This window comes from Centroberyx affinis, unplaced genomic scaffold, assembly GCF_046629955.1.
Source record: "Centroberyx affinis isolate AG114_WGS23_722 - 3 ecotype Tasmania unplaced genomic scaffold, CSIRO-AGI_Caff_v1 ptg005491l_1, whole genome shotgun sequence".
In the NCBI taxonomy this organism is placed as follows: Eukaryota; Metazoa; Chordata; class Actinopteri; order Beryciformes; family Berycidae; genus Centroberyx; species Centroberyx affinis.
Window position 1 is genome coordinate 115,001 of NW_027282755.1, and position 23,452 is coordinate 138,452.

General features: G+C 46.4%; 1 protein-coding gene across 1 annotated transcript in view; it reads right to left on the minus strand.

The window, feature by feature from the left end:
- The window catches only part of axdnd1 (axonemal dynein light chain domain containing 1), a 25,068-nt gene extending 4,431 nt beyond the window's left edge, over positions 1–20,637 (minus strand). Inside the window, exons 1-20 of the mRNA XM_071546848.1 lie at positions 20,568–20,637; positions 19,664–19,821; positions 17,917–18,020; positions 17,411–17,504; positions 17,038–17,123; positions 16,831–16,887; positions 16,571–16,679; positions 15,748–15,869; positions 14,343–14,483; positions 13,788–13,892; positions 12,852–12,972; positions 12,092–12,193; positions 10,960–11,126; positions 9,582–9,651; positions 8,687–8,921; positions 7,807–8,007; positions 7,493–7,569; positions 2,722–2,918; positions 2,306–2,396; positions 839–982 (exon numbers count right to left, since the gene is read on the minus strand). Of these exons, the coding sequence (XP_071402949.1) occupies positions 839–982; positions 2,306–2,396; positions 2,722–2,918; positions 7,493–7,569; positions 7,807–8,007; positions 8,687–8,921; positions 9,582–9,651; positions 10,960–11,126; positions 12,092–12,193; positions 12,852–12,972; positions 13,788–13,892; positions 14,343–14,483; positions 15,748–15,869; positions 16,571–16,679; positions 16,831–16,887; positions 17,038–17,123; positions 17,411–17,504; positions 17,917–18,020; positions 19,664–19,821; positions 20,568–20,637 (2,451 nt within the window). The remainder of the gene's footprint in view (positions 1–838; positions 983–2,305; positions 2,397–2,721; positions 2,919–7,492; positions 7,570–7,806; positions 8,008–8,686; positions 8,922–9,581; positions 9,652–10,959; positions 11,127–12,091; positions 12,194–12,851; positions 12,973–13,787; positions 13,893–14,342; positions 14,484–15,747; positions 15,870–16,570; positions 16,680–16,830; positions 16,888–17,037; positions 17,124–17,410; positions 17,505–17,916; positions 18,021–19,663; positions 19,822–20,567) is intronic.
- Between the last annotated feature and the right edge of the window lie 2,815 nt (positions 20,638–23,452).

Sequence of the window (23,452 nt, forward strand, 5' to 3'; positions counted from 1 at the left end):
CACCCTGCAGCTGGGAGACTCAGGCCCAGACTCACTAAAGGTCTGAACTTTAGCTGCTTCACCAAAACCACCAAACCAAATTTTTATAAACTAGATTTTTGGTAAATAATTCCTCTTTTATGTAGTTTCATGTTTATTTTATTGTGCTTTCCTTTCTACTATGTGTTTTGTGGTGTTGTTTTAACTTGTCATTTTGTGAAGGAATGTGAAGCACTTTGTAAACTGTGTTTTAGAAAGTGCTACAAAAATATAGTTTATTATTATATATTATTAGAAAACTGTGTTATACAGTATGTTTTCATAAGGAGCTTTTTATTTCCCAGCTGTGAGTGACTGACCTCTGCCGGCTCCGCCTCACTCTCATCTCTGACCTGCTCTTCTATTACAGGCTCCAGTGAAACCTCCACATTCACCTGTGAACACACACACACACACACACACACACACACACACACACACACACACACACACACACACACACACACACACACACACACACACACACACACACACACACACACACACACGCTTGTATCATCGATATCAGAGAAACAAAATTGTCTTTTGATGGTTGGGGGTTCAGTTCCCCCTGAGGTCTCCATGCTGTTCACAGTCATGGGACTGTAAGGTGCTTTGGATAAAGGCATCCACCAGATGGCAGAATGTTATGTTACCAATTGTTCTCAAACCACTATTTTACAATCATATTGTAATCAGTAATTAATTGTAATATACTAAACATTAACACTAACATTTAAATGGTTGCTAGGGATTTACTTTACTAGGTAGTTGCTATGGTATTTCTAATGGTTGTTAGGTGCACTAGGTGAATCCTCACCAGAGACTCCATGCTGTCTGCTGGGGAGAGTGCGGCCTCGCTGCCGGAGGCGGGGCCAGGCCGCGTGACGGACAGCTCCACAGGACCGCCTTTCAGCCCTGACAGCAGGATCCCACAGGTCTCCAGCCAATCACTGCACTCCCTCTGAAGACACACACACACACACACACACACACACACACAGTTAGCTGAGCCAAGCTTGTCATGACAGGTGCAGTCTGCAGTGTGGCTCCACCTGCTGGATTTTGATGTAAAAGGTTTGTCTACATGTGTAAAGTGTTGCAGTGACACAGAGCAGGCTGTGAGGACTGATGGGTTCAGGAAGCTCCAAACTCAAGTTCAGCTCTTCAAGAACACACATGTATTCCCCAGATTTAGATGGTCAAATGAATTGCTTTTAGTTTCTTTGATAAGGAAGAATGATAAAGAGCTGGTGTTAAGTTTTTGCCTTGGCAGGTCAGTTTGTCCACTCTCTCCGGCAGGTAACTGACCATCAGTACAGTCCTATTCTAGTCTAAACATCTAGTTGGCTGCTAAAGTAATGAATGTGGTGGTTAATTTTGTAACCAGACAATGGCCTGTGGACAAACAAGTGTTTGTAATACTACTCCACTCCAGTTTATGAATCACATCAGCCAGCCAGCAGGGTTAGCTTTTGCTAAAAACAAACTGTTTACACTGTGGGGCAGATACTTTTGTCATTCCTCTTGCACAGCTGTGAGAGGTGCACATGAGCACAAACAGCACAAATCGTGGATTGTAGCTGTTAACAAGAACAACCCGATTAAACAGGTCAGTGGTGGCTGCAGCTGCAGAAGCCGATTAGGTTCAATATGGGATGGTGGTTTGGATTTCAGGGTTCCTACACATTTTCAATTAAAAAATTCCATACTTTTTCCAGACCTTGATTTGTTTTGAAGGTTTTGTCTGGTGTTCAATATGATTTATGCAGATAGACATCTTGCCCCTGCTAACTAGGTCATATCACTGTATAGATGAAGATTGTTCACAGCGACAAATATCAGAATATGTGAGATGATTGGCAGGGTTCCTACACGGTTTCCATTTTAAAATTCCATATTTTTCCCAGACCCTATGTTCTTGACCGGATTTGATTTTGGTGGGTATTTGATATAATGCATGCTGACAGCGGCTGGGTAATAAGAGCGTCCCTCTATCTGAACATTATTCTTCACATCAACAAAACCTGTGGACTCAAAGTGGCTCTACAACAACATAAAAGCTAGAATTATGTGTGTATCGGACCTGAACCGCAACGTTTTCCATACTTTTCCAGACATTTTTTTTCAAATTCCCAAACTATTCAAGACCTGGAAATGATCAAATTCATTTTTAATACTTTTCCAGACTTTCCAGACCTGCATAGGAACCCTGTTATTTGGAAATTTGAAAACATGCAACTCTGACGTCAGCAGTGCGTTTCTGCGGCGACAGCTTAGTGTTCACCTGTAACTTGTTGCACTCGTACATCTGGTCTTCAGCCCCGTCTCGACCCGGGTTCTTCTGAATCTGCTCCTCCAGAACCAGCCGGTAGGAGCTGGAGTGAAAAACAAACATCCCTGATGAGTGAATCCTGGAATCCTGAATTTTGGCACTTAGCTGTTGTTGTTCTGTTATTAGATTATTCTACGTACACTTGCTTATTGACTTAACATAACTGCTGATAGGAGTGAGGTTTTACTTTACTTTTCTGTTTACTGTGTCACTTTTTATTTTCATGGAATTACCTGGCTGCTCACCCTGTTGATGCTGGAGGAATGTTCACTTATTTTCCTGCTGCACTCCCTGTACACACTCTGGATAAGAGCGTCTGCTAAACATCTCAATTGTAAATTGTAAAACTCAGTAGAAACTCCTGGTACCTGCTTATGTATCTGGAGAAGTAGTCCAGTTTCTGGGCCAGCGTCTTGGCGTCCTCCTCCAGTTTCTCCAGTGAGACGTCGGTGAGGCAGAGGTGGTCCTGGTCCTGGTCCTGGTCCTGGTCCTCACTGTGGTCCGGTACCATGAGCAGCAGCAGGTCCAGCATCCAGCGGGTCTGAGCCATCTGGATGGACCCGGCCTGGCAGGGAAGGAAACACCTCAGATCACAACTGAGTTTTTAAATACTGGAAAGCCAAAGAAGTCAAATTTGGGGCGAGGTTGCCAGTTTGAATCCCCAAACCAGCTGGGAAAATGTGAGTGGGGAAAATAAATGAGTAACACTCTCTTCTCCCTCAGTAAGTATCACGGATGTGTCCTTGAGCAAGGCAGCTGCTGCGGTGGAGCGGCTCACTGAGCGACAGCAGCAGACTGGTTGTACTGGGAAGCTGCCAGTATGAATGTGTGGAACTGAATGAAGGTGAAGCTGAGCGCTGATTTTATCTGGATAAATACAGGTACAAATATATTTTTTTAAATCAGCAAATTGGCTCATGACAGAGTGCCTCATAGATAGTGGTGGGACAACCATCACAATTTCACAAGCTCTCTATCCAAATTATATTATTGTCACTTTGTAATGACATTTTTAAATTGTTGTTTACAGCCTCTGCCATCACTAGAAAGATTTGTGTCTCAGAAATAAACATAATTCTGCTCAGTCAGACTTTGTTGTCACTGAACTTTTATTTATCACATCTTATCATGGTTGTACTGAATCCTGAGCTCCATATCACATATCGAATTGTAGGAGTAAATACATAGAAAATACATAGAAAAACCAGGAAAGAAAATGCTGAGGGAAAAAACAGAAGAAGTAAAGGAGGCAGGAAGCACCTGGCATGATGTGGAGGAAAAGGCACAGAAGAAGATCCACTGCAGAAATGTTTAGAGCCTCTGCTGCAGGAGGACAAGCTGACAGGAGGGAGGAGCAAGAGGAGGGGGGAGAGGGATAGAGCAGGAGGAGGAGAGAGAGGGACGGAGGAGGAGGAGGAGGGAGAGGGACGGAGCAGGAGGAGGAGGGAGAGGGACAAGCAGGAGGAGGGGGGAGAGGGACGGAGAAGGAGGATGAGGGAGAGGGACGGAGGAGGAGGAGGAGGGAGAGGGACGGAGCAGGGGGAGGAGGAGAGAGAGGGACGGAGCAGGAGGAAGAGGGAGAGGGACAGAGGAGGAGGAGGAGGGAGAGGGACGGAGCAGGAGGAGGAGGGAGAGGGACAGAGGAGGAGGAGGAGGGAGAGGGAAGGAGCAGGAGGAGGAGGGAGAGGGAGAGAGACGGAGAAGGAAGAGGAGGGAGAGGGACGGAACAGGAGGGAGAGGGAGAGGGACAGAGCAGGAGGAGGAGGGAGAGGGAGAGAGCAGGAGGAGGAGGGAGAGGGACAAGCAGGAGGAGGAGAGAGAGGGACAGAGCAGGAGGAGGAGGGAGAGGGACGGAGCAGGAGGAGGATGGAGAGGGACGGAGCAGGGGGAGGAGGAGAGAGAGGGACGGAGCAGGAGGAAGAGGGAGAGGGACGGAGGAGGAGGAGGAGGGAGAGGGACGGAGCAGGAGGAGGAGGGAGAGGGACAAGCAGGAGGAGGAGGGAGAGGGACAGAGGAGGAGGAGGAGGGAGAGGGAAGGAGCAAGAGGAGGGGGGAGAGGGATAGAGCAGGAGGAGGAGAGAGAGGGATGGAGGAGGAGGAGGAGGGAGAGGGACGGAGCAGGAGGAGGAGGGAGAGGGACAAGCAGGAGGAGGAGAGAGAGGGACAGAGCAGGAGGAGGAGGAGAGAGAGGGATGGAGCAGGAGGAGGAGAGAGAGGGACAGAGCAGGAGGAGGAGGAGAGAGAGGGATGGAGCAGGAGGAGGAGGGAGAGGGACGGAGCAGGGGGAGGAGGAGAGAGAGGGACGGAGCAGGAGGAAGAGGGAGAGGGACGGAGGAGGAGGAGGAGGGAGAGGGACGGAGCAGGAGGAGGAGGGAGAGGGACAGAGGAGGAGGAGGAGGGAGAGGGAAGGAGCAGGAGGAGGAGGGAGAGGGAGAGAGACGGAGAAGGAAGAGGAGGGAGAGGGACGGAGGAGGAGGAGGAGGGAGAGGGACGGAGGGAGAGGGAGAGGGAGAGGGACGGAGCAGGAGGAGGAGGGAGAGGGACGGAGCAGGAGGAGGAGGGAGAGGGATGGAGGAGGAGGAGGAGGGAGAGGGACGGAGCAGGAGGAGGAGGGAGAGGGACAAGCAGGAGGAGGAGAGAGAGGGACGGAGCAGGAGGAGGAGGAGAGAGAGGGATGGAGCAGGAGGAGGAGGGAGAGGCAAGGAGAAGGAGGAGGAGGAGAGAGAGGGATGGAGCAGGAGGAGGAGGAGGAGGGAGAGGGACGGAGCAGGGGGAGGAGGAGAGAGAGGGACGGAGCAGGAGGAAGAGGGAGAGGGACGGAGGAGGAGGAGGAGGGAGAGGGACGGAGCAGGAGGAGGAGGGAGAGGGACAGAGGAGGAGGAGGAGGGAGAGGGAAGGAGCAGGAGGAGGAGGGAGAGGGAGAGAGACGGAGAAGGAAGAGGAGGGAGAGGGACGGAGGAGGAGGAGGAGGGAGAGGGACGGAGGGAGAGGGAGAGGGAGAGGGACGGAGCAGGAGGAGGAGGGAGAGGGACGGAGCAGGAGGAGGAGGGAGAGGGACGGAGGGAGAGGGAGAGGGAGAGGGAGAGGGAAGGAGCAGGAGGAGGAGGGAGAGGGACGGAGGGAGAGGGAAGGAACAGGAGGGAGAGGCAAAGAGCAGGATTAGGAGAGGAGAGAGGGACGAAGCAGGAGGGAGAGGGAGAGTGACGGAGCAGGAGGAGGAGGAGAGAGAGGGACGGAGCAGGAGGAGGAGGAGGGGGAGGGACGGAGGAGGAGGGAGAGGGAGAGGGAAGGAACAGGAGGGAGAGGGAGAGGGAGAGAGACAGAGCAGGAGGAGGAGGGAGAGGGACAGAGGAGGAGGGAGAGGGAGAGGGAAGGAGCAGGAGGGAGAGGGAGAGGGACAGAGCAGGAGGAGGAGGGAGAGGGAGAGGGAAGGAGCAGGAGGGAGAGGGAGAGGGAAGGAGCAGGAGGGAGAGGGAGAGGGACAGAGCAGGAGGAGGAGGGAGAGGGAGAGAACAGGAGGGAGAGGGAGAGGGACAGAGCAGGAGGAGGAGGGAGAGGGAGAGAGGAGGAGGGAGAGGGAGAGGGAAGGAGCAGGAGGGAGAGGGAGAGGGACAGAGCAGGAGGAGGAGGGAGAGGGAGAGAACAGGAGGGAGAGGGAGAGGGACAGAGCAGGAGGAGGAGGGAGAGGGAGAGAGACAGAGCAGGAAGAGGAGGGAGAGGGATGGAGCAGGAGGAGCAGGAGGAGGGAGAGGGAGAGAGACAGAGCAGGAAGAGGAGGGAGAGGGACAGAACAGGAGGAGGAGGGAGAGGGACAGAGCAGGAGGAGGAGGGAGAGGGAGAGAGACAGAGCAGGAAGAGGAGGGAGAGGGATGGAGCAGGAGGAGGAGGGAGAGGGAAGGAGCAGGAGGAGCAGGAGGAGGAGGGAGAGGGAGAGGGAAGGAACAGGAGGGAGAGGGAGAGGGACAGAACAGGAGGAGGAGGGAGAGGGAGAGAGACGGAGCAGGAGGAGGAGGGAGAGGGACAGAGGAGGAGGGAGAGGGAAGGAGCAGGAGGGAGAGGGAGAGGGACAGAGCAGGAGGAGGAGGGAGAGGGAGAGAGACGGAGCAGGAAGAGGAGGGAGAGGGTCGGGGGAGGAGGAGGAGGGAGAGGGAAGGAGCAGGAGGAGCAGGAGGAGGAGGGAGAGGGACGGAGCAGGAGGAGGAGGGAGAGAGACGGAGCAAGAGGAGGAGGGAGAGAGACGGAGCAGGAGGAGGAGGGAGAGGAACAGAGCAGGAGGAGGAGGGAGAGGGACGGAGCAGGAGCAGGAGCAGGAGGAGGAGGGAGAGGGACGGAGCAGGAGGAGGAGGGAGAGGGACGGAGCAGGAGGAGCAGGAGGAGGAGGGAGAGGGACGGAGGGAGAGGGAGAGGGAGAGGGACGGAGCAGGAGGTGGAGGGAGAGGGACAAACAGGAGGAGGAGGGAGAGGGACGGAGCAGGAGCAGGAGCAGGAGGAGGAGGGAGAGGGACAGAGCAGGAGGAGCAGGAGGAGGAGGGAGAGGGACGGAGGGAGAGGGAGAGGGACGGAGCAGGAGGAGGAGGGAGAGGGACAAACAGGAGGAGGAGGGAGAGGGATGGAGCAGGAGGAGGAGGGAGAGGGAAGGAGGAGGAGGAGGAGGGAGAGGGAAGGAGGAGGAGGAGGAGGGAGAGGGACGGAGGAGGAGGAGGAGGGAGAGGGACAAACAGGAGGAGGAGGGAGAGGGATGGAGCAGGAGGAGGAGGGAGAGGGAAGGAGGAGGAGGAGGAGGGAGAGGGACGGAGGAGGAGGAGGAGGGAGACTCAATCTCCAGGCTTCAATACGGCCCTCCAGAAGACAATGGAGGGAGAACACTCACTCCATCTGTTTTTACAGTCCATGTTAGAAAGTGTGTTTCTTTGTTTTTGTTTTCAGATAAAAGCATTAAACATGACCAACATGATAATAAAGAACAACAACAACTTACCCAACACTAATCAATTACTGTTTCCATATTTCTTGTGGGGTTTTTTTTGGCATTCAGGAACAGATGTATCTGTTTCGTCCCACCTGGTGGAGACGCACCTGACCGGCGTTTTATTTCTCGCGACATTTCTCCAGTTTGTGTAGAGTTGCCTGGGAGCTCACCTCCTCACACAGCCTCTGGTTCTCACAGTCAAAGAAGTTGGACTGGCTGCTGACGAACTTTCGCATGGTGTCAAACACATCGTCCATCTCTATGCTGCTTCACACACACACACACACACACACACACCACACACACACACACACACACACAGACACACACAGACAGAGTGTTTTCCCCAATTAGACAACATCATATTTAAACAAAATAGACATAAAAACAAAGATAAAACTTTAGAGAGGACTAGAAAAAAAGACTCTTGTTCAGGATGACAGTCAGTCTAGTTTCTCATCTTCTTACTTGACATGTGGTTTGTTTTGGGTCTTGTCGTTCTCCGCCTGCATGCTGGTGACGTTCTGCAAGGCTTCCTCGGCCAGACTCTGCCAGCTGCGCAGCGCCTTCTCCAGCTTCAGCCAATCAGAGACGGGCATCGTGTCTGGACGGCCGGCCGCCGCCCTCAGCTTGGCGGCCCAGGACTCCATCAGCCCGGCCAGAGACGTCAGCTGTTTGTGGATTCCTGAAAGAGCAACAGCTGGAATCAGTTCAAACAGGAAGGCTTTCATTTGCTCAGCCCAGAAGCCAATGAGAAATGTCGTATCTCCCCATGTGACCCATTAAAACATATTCAAATGTCAAATGTCTGAATTTAAATTAACTCAGTAACCTTTACTCTGAGGATATTTTAAATGAGACACTTTACTTTTACTGATGTAGATTTTGACACCAGTACTTCTACTTTAGTAAGATATCAGCAAAGTAACAGTACTTCTACTTTAATAAGACAATACAGTATTTTTCCATAAAAGTGAAGCAGAGTGGGGCTGAAAGTCAAGTTAAGTCAAGTTTATTTATATAGCACATTTCATACAGCGTAGACTCAATGTGCTTAAAAAAAAAAAGCAAAAAAATAGGCAAAGATCATACATGACAAAAACACATAAGATAAGAAGATATTACATAAATAAAAACATATAAAAAAAGATAAAAAGACATATAAGGTACTACAATAAAAAGGAATAAGATAAGAAGGTTTATTATGATTATTAAAAAGGGAATAATAGTAATAATACTGATTCTAAAATAAAAGTTTTCCTGTTAACCACACACTTTAAACCTAACTAAAAGTGAAAAGCAGCATGATGTCAGCAAACTCCCTCTAGACAAGTGAAGGTTTAAAAGTGTGTCTCCGCCCTCACCGCTCTCCCCGCTGACTCGAGTGTCCAGCTGTTGGTGGAGCTGGGACACGGCCCCGCCCAGCCGCCTCATGGCCTCCTGGCCCGCGGGGGGCGCTGCGTCCGGCCCCGGGTGTCTCCTGAACAGCCGGAGGCCCGGGTCCACCCAGCGGCCCTGCAGGCGGCCCAGCTCGCCCAGCGCCTGCTGGCGGCACAGCAGCTCCTCGCCGCCGTAACGCTCGCACTGCAGGGTCAGCGTCTGCGGGGAAACAGAACGCAGAGGAAGAACACGGCAGGACAGCACAGGAAACCGCTCTGTTCACTGGACACACAGCTGGGAAATCCCAAATTTCACCAGCCGACTAGGCGTTTAGAATAGAACAAGACTCTGAATGATGGTTGGTTACCTGCCGAAGTGGACGCTACAGTAGAACTAACATACAAGCCACAGATAACTTCCCATCATGCACCTGACCTGGTGAAAGCAAACTGTAATGGAGCCTCATGTGCCAGAACTAGCTGATGTCTGCTTAATTTATCTTCCAAAACACATTAACAGCCTGAAAAGTGGAGACACGCCATGTCAAATAAATCAAATATTTCTCATGGTTTTTTTTTCATGTTTTGACGGCAGTGAGATTGTTGTCAGAGATGAAATAGCAGAGATAGATGAAAGAGGAGATAGATGATAGAATGATGACACAGATGAGATAATTGAGATAACAGATGAGACAGATGAGGGGGGATGGAGCTGTGATGAGGAAGTGAAGCCGTCTGAATGAAGGTTTGACAGATTTTAAAGGGAACAGTGAATATGCATTAAAACATGGACACCATCACACTGTCACACACACACACACACACACACACAAACACACACACACACACACACACACACAAAGTAACAGTACTGTCTTACATCTGACCACTGCTTCAAGTCAGCATGAATCTCTTCCTCTGAGACTTTCTCGTACTTCGGGTCTGGACTCCTTGAAAAACAGAAACACCTTCATCACATCAGAAAACACAGACAGTTACAACTCCTCTTGGACAAATATGGCTGAAATATCATGAAATGAAATGCTATTTGAAACAAAGAAGAAGTGCCCATAAAATAAAGGCTTTTTAAAGTTTTGAAGAGAAGAAAGAAAAACTGTATTAGACGTATTTAGTCACAATGAAACAGCATCTTGAGAGCATCTTGCTTCCTTAAAGTGATGTATTTCCTGTTGAAACAGGAGTGTAAACCAATGGTGTAAACCAATGGGAGATCAGTTAGGGAGAGAGAGGCAGTTTGATTTGATGGGAGGGGCGGAGGGGTCTGTGGTGTTTAATGAGATACAAGAAAATACATTTTTTGGCATTGTTAAGTATGTGTATATTATGACAAAATGGAAAATGACTTTTCCAACCGTCACTACAGTAGCAAGCAGATGCTGCCTTCAAGTGCTGTGGGAAATACTGTAATGATGGGGTAGAGTGCTTCAACGAGGAGTTGTTGCCATAGTCAGTGGCAAATATTTTGTGAGGTTGACCGCCAATTACTTGAATTACTTAAAAAGCCTATTACTTGAAAAGTAATTCTGAGACAGGAGTAACTCTACACAGCAGTGTCTGTCTTGAGTAATAAAACAAAGTTAACTCCACTAAGCTGTACGTTACAGCCATCTCTTTTCTTTACAGTATAGGAAGTGAGCGATCACAGGGCTTTTGCCAGTAAATTGATCCAGGCAGACGCTGAGAGCGCAGTAGTTTTCAGCCGTTGAACAATCAGAAATAATGTAACCTTTGTTTGTTATTTTGGTTACTTTTTGTGTTATTGATTCACTCATTATCATATACTGAAAAGGCCTATTTCAGTTTTTTATTTAAACTTTAAACTTAAACTCCATTCATCATCATCATCATCATCATCATCATCATCAACAAACAGCAAGTAAATTAAGTAACCCAACTCAAGATAACGCGTTGAGAACATGTTTGGCGTCTATAACATACATGTGGAAATCTTTAGGAATCGGCCACTACGCTGTATGTAGTCTTTTACCCCTGAAAATGTATACAGTAGGAATCGATAAGAGAATCGGATCAATAAGAAGAATCGAAAATGGCACCAGAATCGGTAAAATCCTAACGATACCCAGCCCTAGTTGCTCGTAATGTCGGTGATCTGAGAACTGAAGTTTATTCTCCTCTCGCTCTCACTGTGAGTCACTTCAGATCAAAGCTACCTGACTTCAGATCTGAGCACTGTGTCGAATCCCGGTCACAGCAGTAAACTCTCGTCTCGTCCTCACCTGTTGTGAGCGGAGCAGAAGGCGAGCCACTTGGCGATGCCTCGCTGGATGCCGTTGATCCGTTCACACTGAGCGCGCTCAGTCTCCCCCAGCTGGGACATGAAGGCCGTCAGCCGGTCTTTCCAGCGGTCAGTGAGCTGCAGGACGACGCTCAGGTCCTCAGCGTCCTGCAGCGGGACGATCAGAGTTTAACCACCAAGGATGTTTACATATACAGCAGTTTGTTAAGTGTACAACCGGTTGTTTTTTTTCCCTACAGACGAAACTGACATGGTTGGTAAATCTTGGTGATTTATTTATTTATTGGATATATTCTCCTGTGATGTCGGCTTCGAGATATGAATGTATGTAAGGGTGGGGGACGGGGAAAATAATGGTAATAAGAAATAGAAAACAATAAAAAATTTGGTCACAAACATATCAGTATATTTGTCAAGTGCAATAAATATACATATGGTACAGGTATATTATAATACAACACCTTTCTAAAAATGTCAAAACTCACTTAATTTGTTAAATGAAATGGGAAAAAAAAGCAACATTTGCATGTTACTGGCAGCAGGGCATGTTGGATAAACACAGTGCAGTGAGCCAGTATACTCTGCAGCGTGTATTTTGGAGGTGATGAAGAAGAAAGTAGTGAAGAGGAAGAAGGCTCAGTTACCTTGGAGGTGAAGAAGAAGAAGTTGAGTTATCTTGGAGGTGAAGAAGAAGAAGGTGAGTTACCTTGGAGGTGAAGAAGAAGAAGCTGAGTTATCTTGGAGGTGAAGAAGAAGAAGTTGAGTTATCTTGGAGGTGAAGAAGAAGAAGGTGAGTTACCTTGGAGGTGAAGAAGAAGAAGCTGAGTTATCTTGGAGGTGAAGAAGAAGAAGGTGAGTTACCTTGGAGGTGAAGAAGAAGAAGCTGAGTTACCTTGGAGGTGAAGAAGAAGAAGCTGAATTACCTTGGAGGTGAAGAAGAAGAAGGTGAGTTACCTTGGAGGTGAAGAAGAAGAAGCTGAATTACCTTGGCGGTGAAGAAGAAGAAGAAGGTGAGTTACCTTGGAGGTGAAGAAGAAGAAGCTGAGTTACCTTGGCGGTGAAGAAGAAGAAGCTGAGTTACCTTGGAGGTGAAGAAGAAGAAGCTGAGTTACCTTGGCGGTGAGGGAGCAGCTGCAGTGTTGTGCGGTGTTGCTCCAGCTCTGCTCGCTCACATGCAGCCTGCTGACCAGCTGCAGCTTCTTCACACTGATCACCTGACCGCAACGACACAACACACCGATCACCTGACCGCAACGACACAACACACCGATCACCTGACCGCAACGACACAACACACCGATCACCTGACCGCAACGACACAACACACCGATCACCTGACCGCAACGACACAACACACTGATCGGTTTCACTTGTTGATACTGCAACTGATTTTCTACTGTATTATTTTACTGTACCTAAGCTACTGTAGAGGAATGTGTAATTTCATACAGTCTCCATCGCCACCAGAAGAAAAGGTTTAAAAGAAGATGGTTCTGCCCGATCAGCCAGTGTCTCTTCTGACTGAGCCACCGCCATTTTCATTTGTCGACACAGGAAATGACTTCCAAAAAACTGGAGATACCCCGTGCACAGCAGATTACAGGAAATTACTTCTTCGTTGGTAGTTGGTCATTTAGCATGATATTACAGCAGACGTTAGCACTGAGTTACAAATTTTGGACTGCAAATTTGCTACGTAAAAACGCGAGAACGCGAGTAGAAACGCCCCCTGCATTGCCCTTTGTGTTGTCACATAATGTTGCTTACACAGAGTCTATAATGGACCTAAACCTGCTGCCCCTGCAGGAAGCTGAAGGTGGTCTAAACCCGCGGCCCCTGCAGGAGGGGCTGGACAGAATGCCTCATACAGACCTTCAGGGCCAGGCTGAAGGTGGCCCGGCTCCAGCCGTCTCTCTCATCGCTCAGCCGCAGCAGCTGAGCCTCCAGGCGACGCCTCTGCATCTCATACAGCTGATGGTAACTCTGGACCAGGCTGAGGAGAGGAAACATCCAGTTTACTGCTCCGTCCACAACAGCAACTGAAGTGTGTTCCCTCCTCTGCTGCTGGAAGTTACAGGGAAAAGTCTGGTGACGAGTCAGTTGACAGAAACTAGAGTTTGAACTTGAAATTCTTCATTAAAGATTTTTTGCAGTACTATTTCAGGATAAATACATGAAGCAGGACATCTACAGTAGCCACCACTATATACATTACAGCAGAGATGTCCGATAGCAATGGCACAATCCAGCCGGTGATGTTAGTGGTCTCCTACTGCTCCAACAAGAAACAAAAACATTCATATTTGATTTTCCACAACTTTAGTTTTTTATCTACATTTATAAGTTCAAATTTACACAATGCTGCGAAGCAGATCAGCATCGTCAACACTTTCAACTTGAAATCTGACTAAAATCTAAATCTAAGCTAAATGACTGCAACCACAGTGGGAATGAATTAAATATTTTGGATGAGCTGTTCCTTGTTGGAAATGGAGCTCCTCATTTTTCCTCATTGAATGGTACTGTAACCTCTCCCTCTGCTGTGGAACGCACCGGGCCAAAAGCAGATATGTTAGTGGACAGAAACACACAGTTAACACAAACTAATCCAGGAGTGGCTGAAGTTTTTCATTCCTTAATTTTAGTCAACCATCTTATTCTTTTCTAAAAAAGATCTGGCTGGTAAAATAATGAGGGTGGCTGGTGGGTTTTGGAATGTGTCCACCTGATGAAGGTGTGTGTGTGTGTGTGTGTGTGTGTGTGTGTGTGTTTGTGTGTGTGTGTGTGTGTGTGTGGAGGGAGACTGACTCAGAGTTGCTGTGCGCCTGATGCAGCGCCTCGGACAGCTGCTGCTGAGCCTGCTCGGCATGCTGGGACACCGAGGCGTCATGGTCTCTGATCCCGGACAGCTCGCTGAGGAGAGAGCACACACACACACACACACACACACACACACACACACACATATGCATACACACACATTTCACACATTTATCTCTTGAGAGGCTCAGGTCACCATTACATGGTAATTAATACTATAAGCTATTTTCATTGCTTGTATTTTATTCTGTTCTATAATAATGATAAAAGCACACACTCCTTCAACACGGTCCAGAGCTCAACAGTGCACACAGAAAATCATTCACACACACACACACACACACACACTAACACACACATACACATACACACACCTCAGCTCATTCCCCACTTTCCAAGTCATTTGATTGTGGAAAGTGGATTTTCTTCTAAATGCTAGACCTGAAAATCTTTCAAAATAAAAGGATTTTTACAACCAAGAACAACCTCTTTGCATACTAGGTAAACTGCAGTTTCAGCTTTAGTTTTGAAGGTATGGCCTACATGTGGAGCTGCTGGACGGAGCTCTTGAAGCGGAGGATCTCCTCGGTGAGCCGGCGGTCCAGCGCCCGCTGAGCCAGCGCCTCGGTGTGCAGAGCCTTCAGCCGGCGGGGGATCCGCTCCAGCAGAGACTGGTACCGCTGTCTGAGACACACAGAACACAAGGGCTGCTCAACGGAGAGAATAAATTCAGTGTAAACGAGGAGTGATGCCATTGGAGTTATAAGGTACAAGTTTCAATTATTAACTATTAAAGGGACAGCCAACTAAAATATGCAGTTTCTCAATAAAAACTTTTTTTAGTCATTGTTGAGTGTAAAAAACAACATGAAACTGTGAGAATCTGAAGTTGTTTCTCTGCTGAGAAAAGCCGATCAGTTGATTTCTCAGTTTTGCTGCGGATTAAAAACTATTTTCACGAGGCGCCCCGGTGGATCACCGAGTACAGCGCGTACCATAAGGCTCAGTCCTTCCCGCAGCGGGTTCGAATCCGGCCCGTGGTCATTTGCTGCATGTCCTCCCCTCTCTCTCTCCCATACCTTCCTGTCACTCTCTCCCACATTATCTCTATCAAATAAAGCATAAAATGCCAAAAACATTTGGCAACATGTGGTGTGTTGCGGTGTGTTTTGGTGTTGCGGTGTGTTTTGGTGTTGCGGTGTGTTTTGGTGTTGCGGTGTGTTTTGGTGTTGCGGTGTGTTTGGTGTTGCGGTGTGTTTTGGTGTTGCGGTGTGTTTGGTGTTGCGGTGTGTGTTGCGGTGTGTTTTGGTGTTGCGGTGTGTTTTGGTGTTGCGGTGTGTTTTGGTGTTGCGGTGTGTTTTGCGGTGTGTTTTGGTGCTGACCTGAGCCTGGCCAGCAGCTGTCCAGCTGTCCTTTTGGTGCTGTAGTGTTTTGGTGTTGCGGTGTGTTTTGGTGTTGCGGTGTGTTTTGGTGCTGTGGTATTTTGGTGTTGTGGTGTGTTTCGGTGTTGCGGTGTGTTTTGGTGCTGTGGTGTTTTGGTGTTGTGGTGTGTTTTGGTGCTGTGGTGTTTTGGTGTTGTGGTGTGTTTTGGTGTTGCGGTGTGTTTTGGTGCTGTGATGTTTTGGTGTTGCGGTGTGTTTTGGTGCTGTGATGTTTTGGTGTTGCGGTGTGTTTTGGTGCTGTGGTGTTTTGGTGTTGCGGTGTGTTTTGGTGTTGCGGTGTGTTTTGGTGTTGCGGTGTGTTTTGGTGCTGTGGTATTTTGGTGTTGTGGTGTGTTTTGGTGTTGTGGTGTGTTTTGGTGTTGTGGTGTGTTTTGGTGTTGCGGTGTGTTTTGGTGTTGCGGTGTGTTTTGGTGTTGCGGTGTGTTTTGGTGTTGCGGTGTGTTTTGGTGCTGTGGTATTTTGGTGTTGTGGTGTGTTTTGGTGCTGCAGTGTGTTTTGGTGCTGACCTGAGCCTGGCCAGCAGCTGTCCTCTCTCTGCACAGCCCACGCTCACCTGCCTGATCAGCTCGTGGAAGACGATGTTGTAGATGTTCTGCTCGGCCCGCACCAGCTCCAGCAGACCCTCCATCTACAACACATGTGACCGCACTGTTCCTGGTCCGCACACACGTCTGCACATCCGCTTGAATCACCACTTTGTTTCTTCATAATGCAACCGTCATTGATAAATATGTCGTGATTATAACAGGAATACTGAGAGCAGGCACTAACACACATGCCTTGCACACTGTCACTTCTCTGCACATATGGTTCCTCCATCCGGAGTTACAGGACAGACAGCCTGCTTGTTTTGTACAGCTGTAATGTCAATAGATTTGACGAGGTGTATAGTTTTTTATAAGGCACGTCTACATGACTTGACTCTTTCTGTACAGATGGATGGCTCTCTGCAGACCGGTTCATGTGAATCCTCTATACAATATTTAAATTTTTGTTACATATCGTGTAATGAAGTTCTACTTTTGCTACTTTTGCTACAGAATTTAATTTGGGCAAACTGGGTGAATCTGCATCTCATACTCCTCCTTTGTGATAAGATAAGATAAGATAAGATAAGATAAGATATGTGTGTATTTATATAAAAAATCTTGCCATGTGTAACTTTTATCAGGAAAATGGTAGAAAGGGAAAGTAAAAACTGGTGTCAAAGTTCACAAGTCTGCAGGTTAAAAGATGGAGACTTGCTGTCTTGTCTGTCTCTCTGCCTGTCTGTCTGTCTGTCTCTCTGCCTGTCTGTCTGTCTGTCTGTCTCTCTGCCTGTCTGTCTACCTGGGAGAGCTCGGTCAGCTCCTCACTCTGCTGCTCCACCCCGGCCTTCTCCAGCATGTCGTCCATCATCTTCATCAGCTGGACTGCCTCCAGTCTGCCACTGGGCCTCCTGGACACACACAAAAGCTCCATTTTATTAGTTATTGAATATTAGGAACGCTCAAAAATTAACATTTTTAACTGGGTTGACCGTCCCTTTAAAGTTTAATTTATCTGATCAATAACTCAGATTCATTCAGATTGTAACTGTTTGGACTCACAGTGAAGGGAAGACCCTCAGCCTCTGCTCCTCGTCCTGCAGCTGCACCGTGAATTTACTGAAACAAGACGCAGAGTGAGAAAACTGGACTGAAAATGACCTGACAGATTGATCAATGTGACTATAGTCTGAAAACACGCTGAGCATGAATAAAATCATGCAGGATGTCACAGTAAATATGAGAAGGCAGAATATAATTTGGACTGACTCTTCGTAGAAGTCCAGGCCCTGCAGCCCTTTGTTCTTCACTATGTGATATTCTTCTGGGATCAGACTCTCTGACAGATTCAGGTCCTGGAAGACAGGGAGACTGGAAAGTTGCCACCACAAACCAGTCTAACGCATATCTGGGAATGTGTCTTTCAATGCAAAATTGCCTTTGTGGTGTTAGATACTGTTAGCTTGCTGGCTAACAAAGAGTCTGTTTATAGCTGGCATTCTAAGCTAGCTAGCACATTTGCCTGGCTTGTGATTGGCTGAACGATGAGGAGCATAACGACCCGTCCAGGCCGCCGCCTCAGAGTCGACTATGGGGGGTAAAGAGACAGATAAGCAAAAAAGGCCAACGGTGCTGAGCCTGCCTGTGTGTGGGCGTGGCCACTCCTCTCAGCCAGCGGAGGGAGGCGTGTCCTCTTCCTCTGGGTTGCCATGGCATCACACAGGAAGGAAATGTCCCTGGATGGAAAAGAGACAACACACAGATTAAGTCTTCAGGGTATCTGCAGGTTTCAGAAAGCCAAATTCAAGACAGTTAAAGACATTTTAATGCTACCTGGCACTGAATTTAAGACCAATTTAAAGACCAAAATAAAGAAACAAAGCACCAGAATACCTTGTTATGGAAGCGCTCTAAAACTCTGTTCCCTCTGATAAAATATTCAGGCTTCATGCGATTAGAAAGTTGCTGCAAATATGCAATTTTTTTATATGCAGTACAAATTAAAGATATGACACTGTACACTCACACTACATCTGTCTGAATCCAAAAAGCATACAACATAAACATACAACATATGCATATACAACATTGTGCATTTCTGTCAAACACATCTAGACTGTCACACATCTCCTCGTCTGTCTGACCGACCTGCCGGCTCCAGTCAGGGACGTCGGTTGCTCCAGGAAGTATTTGTATTTGTTGCGTCCGAGCGGGTGATGCCAGACGGCGTCCGGGCGTCTGATCCCACAGCCCTGTAACACAGAAAACCTGCTTTCAACTGCTTTCAGACAGACTGAACAACAGCAGACAAAGCAAAGCCATGAAAAGACGGATGCTGCACACAAAGAGAGATCAAGTTTTCAGCACTGCTTTTCAAACACAAAGATTTTATGCCAAGACTGATCTTAAGTGACTTTAACAACTGACACTTCACATCACATGACTATGATAGCACACCATTCATAGTATTCCCATGATGTCACATGTCTTCCTACTAGGGCTGAACGATTAATCGAAATTTTATCGAAATCGCAATATGGCCAACTGCAATTTTCAAATCGCAGGAGGCGCAATATTTATTAAAGGTGAAATACCATTTTAAATTAAATATTGTGGTGCTGCAGAGATGTCCTGGCCTACACATCATATTCTACAGACTTAAGAAAACATCTTTGTTTGGTACAGATCCCCGCAAAAACCATAATCATTACAATAGTTTTTCAATGAAAATGAGAATAATTATGTAAAAATTATCATTCCCTCTAATATCGCAAATCATATCGCAATTGCAATATCAGTCAAAATAATCGCAATTAGATATTTTTTTCATAATCGTTCAGCCCTATTGACCACCAATATGGTTCTTAACCATACACACAGCTCATTGGCTGTCAGCTGATTATAATCACCTGTTAGTTAATGCAATCACCTGTTATTTTCCTGCCAAGATGGCCGTGCGGTGATGGAACAGAATACTATGAATGAATCTTAAAGGCCCTCTCTTAAAGGAATTAAAATTAGCCAGTATTTACAGATGTACTGTATGTGATCACAATGTTTAAAGGAGACAAATAACACTCATTTTTTCCATTTCCATCCATTTGTACAGGCTGTGTCAGAGTGGAATCCTTTCGAGGACTCCTGCAGGTCCCCGGATCAAAGTTTGGGAAACACTGAGCTACAGGCTAACTAGCTAACCTAGATAACTTAGCGTGGTGAAGTGGTGAGCGCTGGCTTCATAATATTAGCTTCCTCCTCTCTTACCTCTTGTCTTTTTCACTGGACATTCTAATGAAACTTAGCCAGAAAAATCTGTTCTTTGGTTCTTTGGCTCCGCCCACTGAGGTTTAGCTCAACCAATGAGATTATTTCTGCCTCCAGAGCAGCTTTGCTTCCAAGAAGTGTTTGTGGAAGTAAGGGTGCGTTCATGTGCCGGTGGGAAAGTCCAACATCCAGGACTTCCAAGTCTGCTGCTAAACAGCGTTGAAGAAATACAATAAACAAACAGCTGTCCTGCAGTTTAACAAGCTGAACTTCATTCAAACAAATGTTAGGTTAGTCTGGCTAACTTCAAACTTACATTAAAGGAGCATCTACTGTATGTGTTTTCTTAATGTTGACTGACACAAAACAATTTTTTTCGCCTTGTTGAGAAAGTTAAAGGTCACCATTTCATCATAACTCAGAATATTCAAACTTCATCATCCGACTGTGGAGGGCGTCCATGTGAAATTTCCAAGTAGGAAAGTTGTTTTTCCGATATATCCAAAAGCACATGAAGACACAATTAGCCAATGAGATTATTTCTGCCTCTGAGAAGTGTGTGTGGAACTAAAACTCCAGTCCGCCCAGATACAGACTGGTTGCAGTGTGAACCAGCGTGGCCTGCAGGTACCTTGCTGTGCCGGTGTGCCGGTGCCGGTGCGTTCCCGGGGCAGACGGTGGAGCTGAGCGAGACCAGCAGCTCCTCTGGGATGAACTGGCTGTGAACAGGAAGCGGCTGAGTCTTCCTGCTGTCAGCCGGGACTCGCTGCTGCAGATCTGGAAGCTCCGCTGCTGAGCAAAACCAGGTCAGACTCACACAAACCAGCAAGACCAGTTCAGACTCAGTTTAGACTCAAATAAACCAGTTTAGACTCAGTTTAGACTCAAACAAACCAGTTCAGACTCACACAAACCAGCAGGACCAGTTAAGACTCAAACAAACCAGTTCAGACTCACACAAACCAGCAGGACCAGTTAAGACTCAGTTTAGACTCAAATAAACCAGTTTAGACTCAGTTTAGACTCAAACAAACCAGTTAAGACTCAGTTTAGACTCAAACAAACCAGTTCAGACTCACACAAACCAGGAAGACCAGTTCAGACTCAGTTTAGACTCAAATAAACCAGTTTACACTCAGTTTAGACTCAAACAAACCAGTTCAGACTCACACAAACCAGGAAGACCAGTTCAGACTCAGTTTAGACTCAAATAAACCAGTTTACACTCAGTTTAGACTCAAACAAACCAGTTCAGACTCAGTTTAGACTCAAACATACCAGCAGGAGTATTTTGTCTATATTCTGTATAGTAGTCTATTATAGTCTACTCTGTAGACTGATATGTATAGTTTACTGTATATATGTAGACTGATGTGTAGTTATAGTCTACTGCCTAACGTATATAACAGTTGTATGAGTAATGCTTTCTGAAAAGATAACGTGATTTTGTGTCTGTCCCACAGTGTATCGTATCCACCTCCATACTGAACAGCAGGCTAACGTTTCCTCAGTGACAGCAGAGTAACGTAGCTAACCTGTGTCGGCCTCCGCTCGCTCCGTCCCGGGTAAACCGGCCGCTGGACGGGCCTTCATGGAGGCAGACATCCCGGACTGACGGCGGAGATTTTCCGCTAATGCTTTGTTAATAAAACCATGAAATCCTGGCCAAGAAGCTACTTTTTATTTGCCAAACGAATCGTCGCTTCTCCAACTTTCCTCAGCGCTTGCTCGCTGCCATGTCCTGTTGCCATGGACACGCCTCGCGCGACTCCAAAGGCATCAAGCTAGAGCAGTTTAGCGCTTAAAACCCGGAAGTGAGTCAGCTTTTTCAGCCACTGGTTCTGTCGCTCGGCTGAAAAGTGATTAAGGTTTGAATGGGCTTTGGTTAAAAACCTGTCTGTGATTAAGAGCACATGAGGAAGTTGGAAGAGAAGATGGGGCTTTTTTATTGCAAACATATATTTACAAAAACTCAGACATAGAAGTTCAGTTCGAAACAATAGCCTATATAAGGAATACAAAGAACGTTAGACTTCATCCGCAAAACATTTATTTATTTATTTTTAAATACAGGCACTTCTTACTTTAAAAAAAAAAAGTAGGTTTCAATAAGAAATAATTCAATAAGACATGGTGAATATTGACTGAGGACAATCTATAGGCTAATCATTACATTCAAAATAAATGATAATTGTGGTTCTAATTTCTTATTAACAATTGTATTTTTTGTAATGTTGAGCATTTTAAAATATTGAAATATACAAGTTGGTTAGGTAACTATTATGCAACGATTCATCAAAGGTCTGGAGCCATGTGAAATGAAAACATTGCTTGCAACCGCTTGCAACACGCTATTCAGGAGGGGTTTTATTTTGAAAGCCAAACAGGAAGTCTTGTTTTGTCATTCGTAGCCTACTCACTTGACGCTGGTACGAAAAAAAAAAAGCTTACCATGGTTGGGATTGTCAAATTTAAGTTAATTCTTCTGGAGCCTATTTAAATCGTTGACTCAACATCTATTGTGGAAAAACTTTGTATAATAAAAATGTTAAAAAAAAACAACAACAACCGGATAAACAAATTTCCTTGCTTACAGTCATCACATAACAACACTTGTACGACCTGTTTCATACCAAAGCAATGAGCTGGGTAAAAGGTAAAGGTAAAACTGTTGGTATGAAAGGGTCTAACCAGGTGATCTCAGTAATGCAACCCTGCAATGGACTTTTTATTAGGCATTCAAAAAGTTGTATATATATATAGCCTATATATATATATATATATAGTCTGAAAACTATTCCATTACTCACAGTGATACAATTGTTGACGACCGTCTTGTGCAGTACAGTGTAATCAAGAGAAAAAATGTATATCATGCAAGGTTAGCTAGTTAATTGTAAGCCTGTGTGCACGGATGTGTGTGTATAGAGCTCAAACCTGGATAACCTAAATGTAATTCAGTTTCATAAGCGTCATTCAGCAACAATATTATAGCCTACTTTATATGCCTGTCCATTATTACGTTTTGTATTGAATTTGTTGATAACTGGAGAACTTGCTTTCCTGTATGATTTCACTGGAACAGTAGATCTGTACATTCAAATCCTTGAATGATGAGGCCCCATGACGGAGCAGACGTGTGTGGCCCTAAACGAGCGCATAAACTGTTTATGCCACATTTGTGGTTTTCCTGCTGCTGATATTATAAATTAATACATAAATAAATGTACAATGTTCAAATACAGAACATTTACAATGTTTCATCTCAACAGTAATGAAAGCAGCAGATACTTAATAAAAAACTGTTCACTAGACATTAATTGAGTCAGAACAAGATGATGTGAGTTTATTTATTTATTATGTAGGTTATTTACATATGTATAGCCTATAATATATTAGACATTAAAATAGAAAGTGCAGTTCACATTGCTGACACAGCCGTTTTCTTTGACTCACATGGTTGTGATGGTTGCTCGAGGAAACCCCTCACTGGGGACTGCACCGCCACACCACACCACCTCCGCCAATAGTTTATTTTTTATTAACAAAGGAATACGTCATGTAACAGTCGCAAATGTGCCTACTATGCTTTTGGAACATTGTTTGGTTGCAGTGACGGATTGTGTCACTGGGTGGCGCTCCTTGGTTTTACTGAGAGTTTGCCTTTGATAATGGCCATAGAATGTTTAATTTCATGTCATTATAAATGTCATTTATGTGTTGATGAGCGGCCCGAAAAGTCAACAGTTGTACCAAGGAAGCAGTCGCGTGGTTTTTGTTTACCCTCGTTCAGAGAGAGAGAGAGAGAGAGAGAGAGAGAGAGAGAGCGAGCGAGCGAGCGAGCACCGGAAAAATACTGCCTATAGCCTACGTGGGGTTTCTGCTATGACTACCGTATTTCCACAATTAAAAGCCGGTACTCCACTAATTTAGCCGTGCAAGTCACTGAATTTTCTACAACACAGTCCTGCAAATATTTAACAATAGAAGCCTTGTGTTAACAAATGAAGGGATTATGTCCACAGAAACGCTAGAAGGCTTTTAATTTGAAACGGAAACAGATTTTTTTTTTTTCATGTCTGTGACGCCCGGGCCACACCGCCTGCGTGAGCGGTGCGTGACGGCTACGTCGCTGAACTGCTGCGGCTCGCACGCCTGTGGTGTCACACAGAGAGCGTTGCTGCTGCAGCGCTGCCTATCTTTCTACATTGAGTTTGCCTTTGATAATGGCCATAGAATGTTTAATTTCATGTCATTATAAATGTCATGTATATGTTGATGAGCGGTCCGAAAAGTCAAGAGTTGTACCAAGGAAGCAGTCGCGTGGTTTTTGTTTACCCTCGTTCAGAGAGAGAGAGAGAGAGAGAGAGAGAGAGAGAGAGAGAGAGAGCGAGCGAGCACCGGAAAAATACTGCTTATA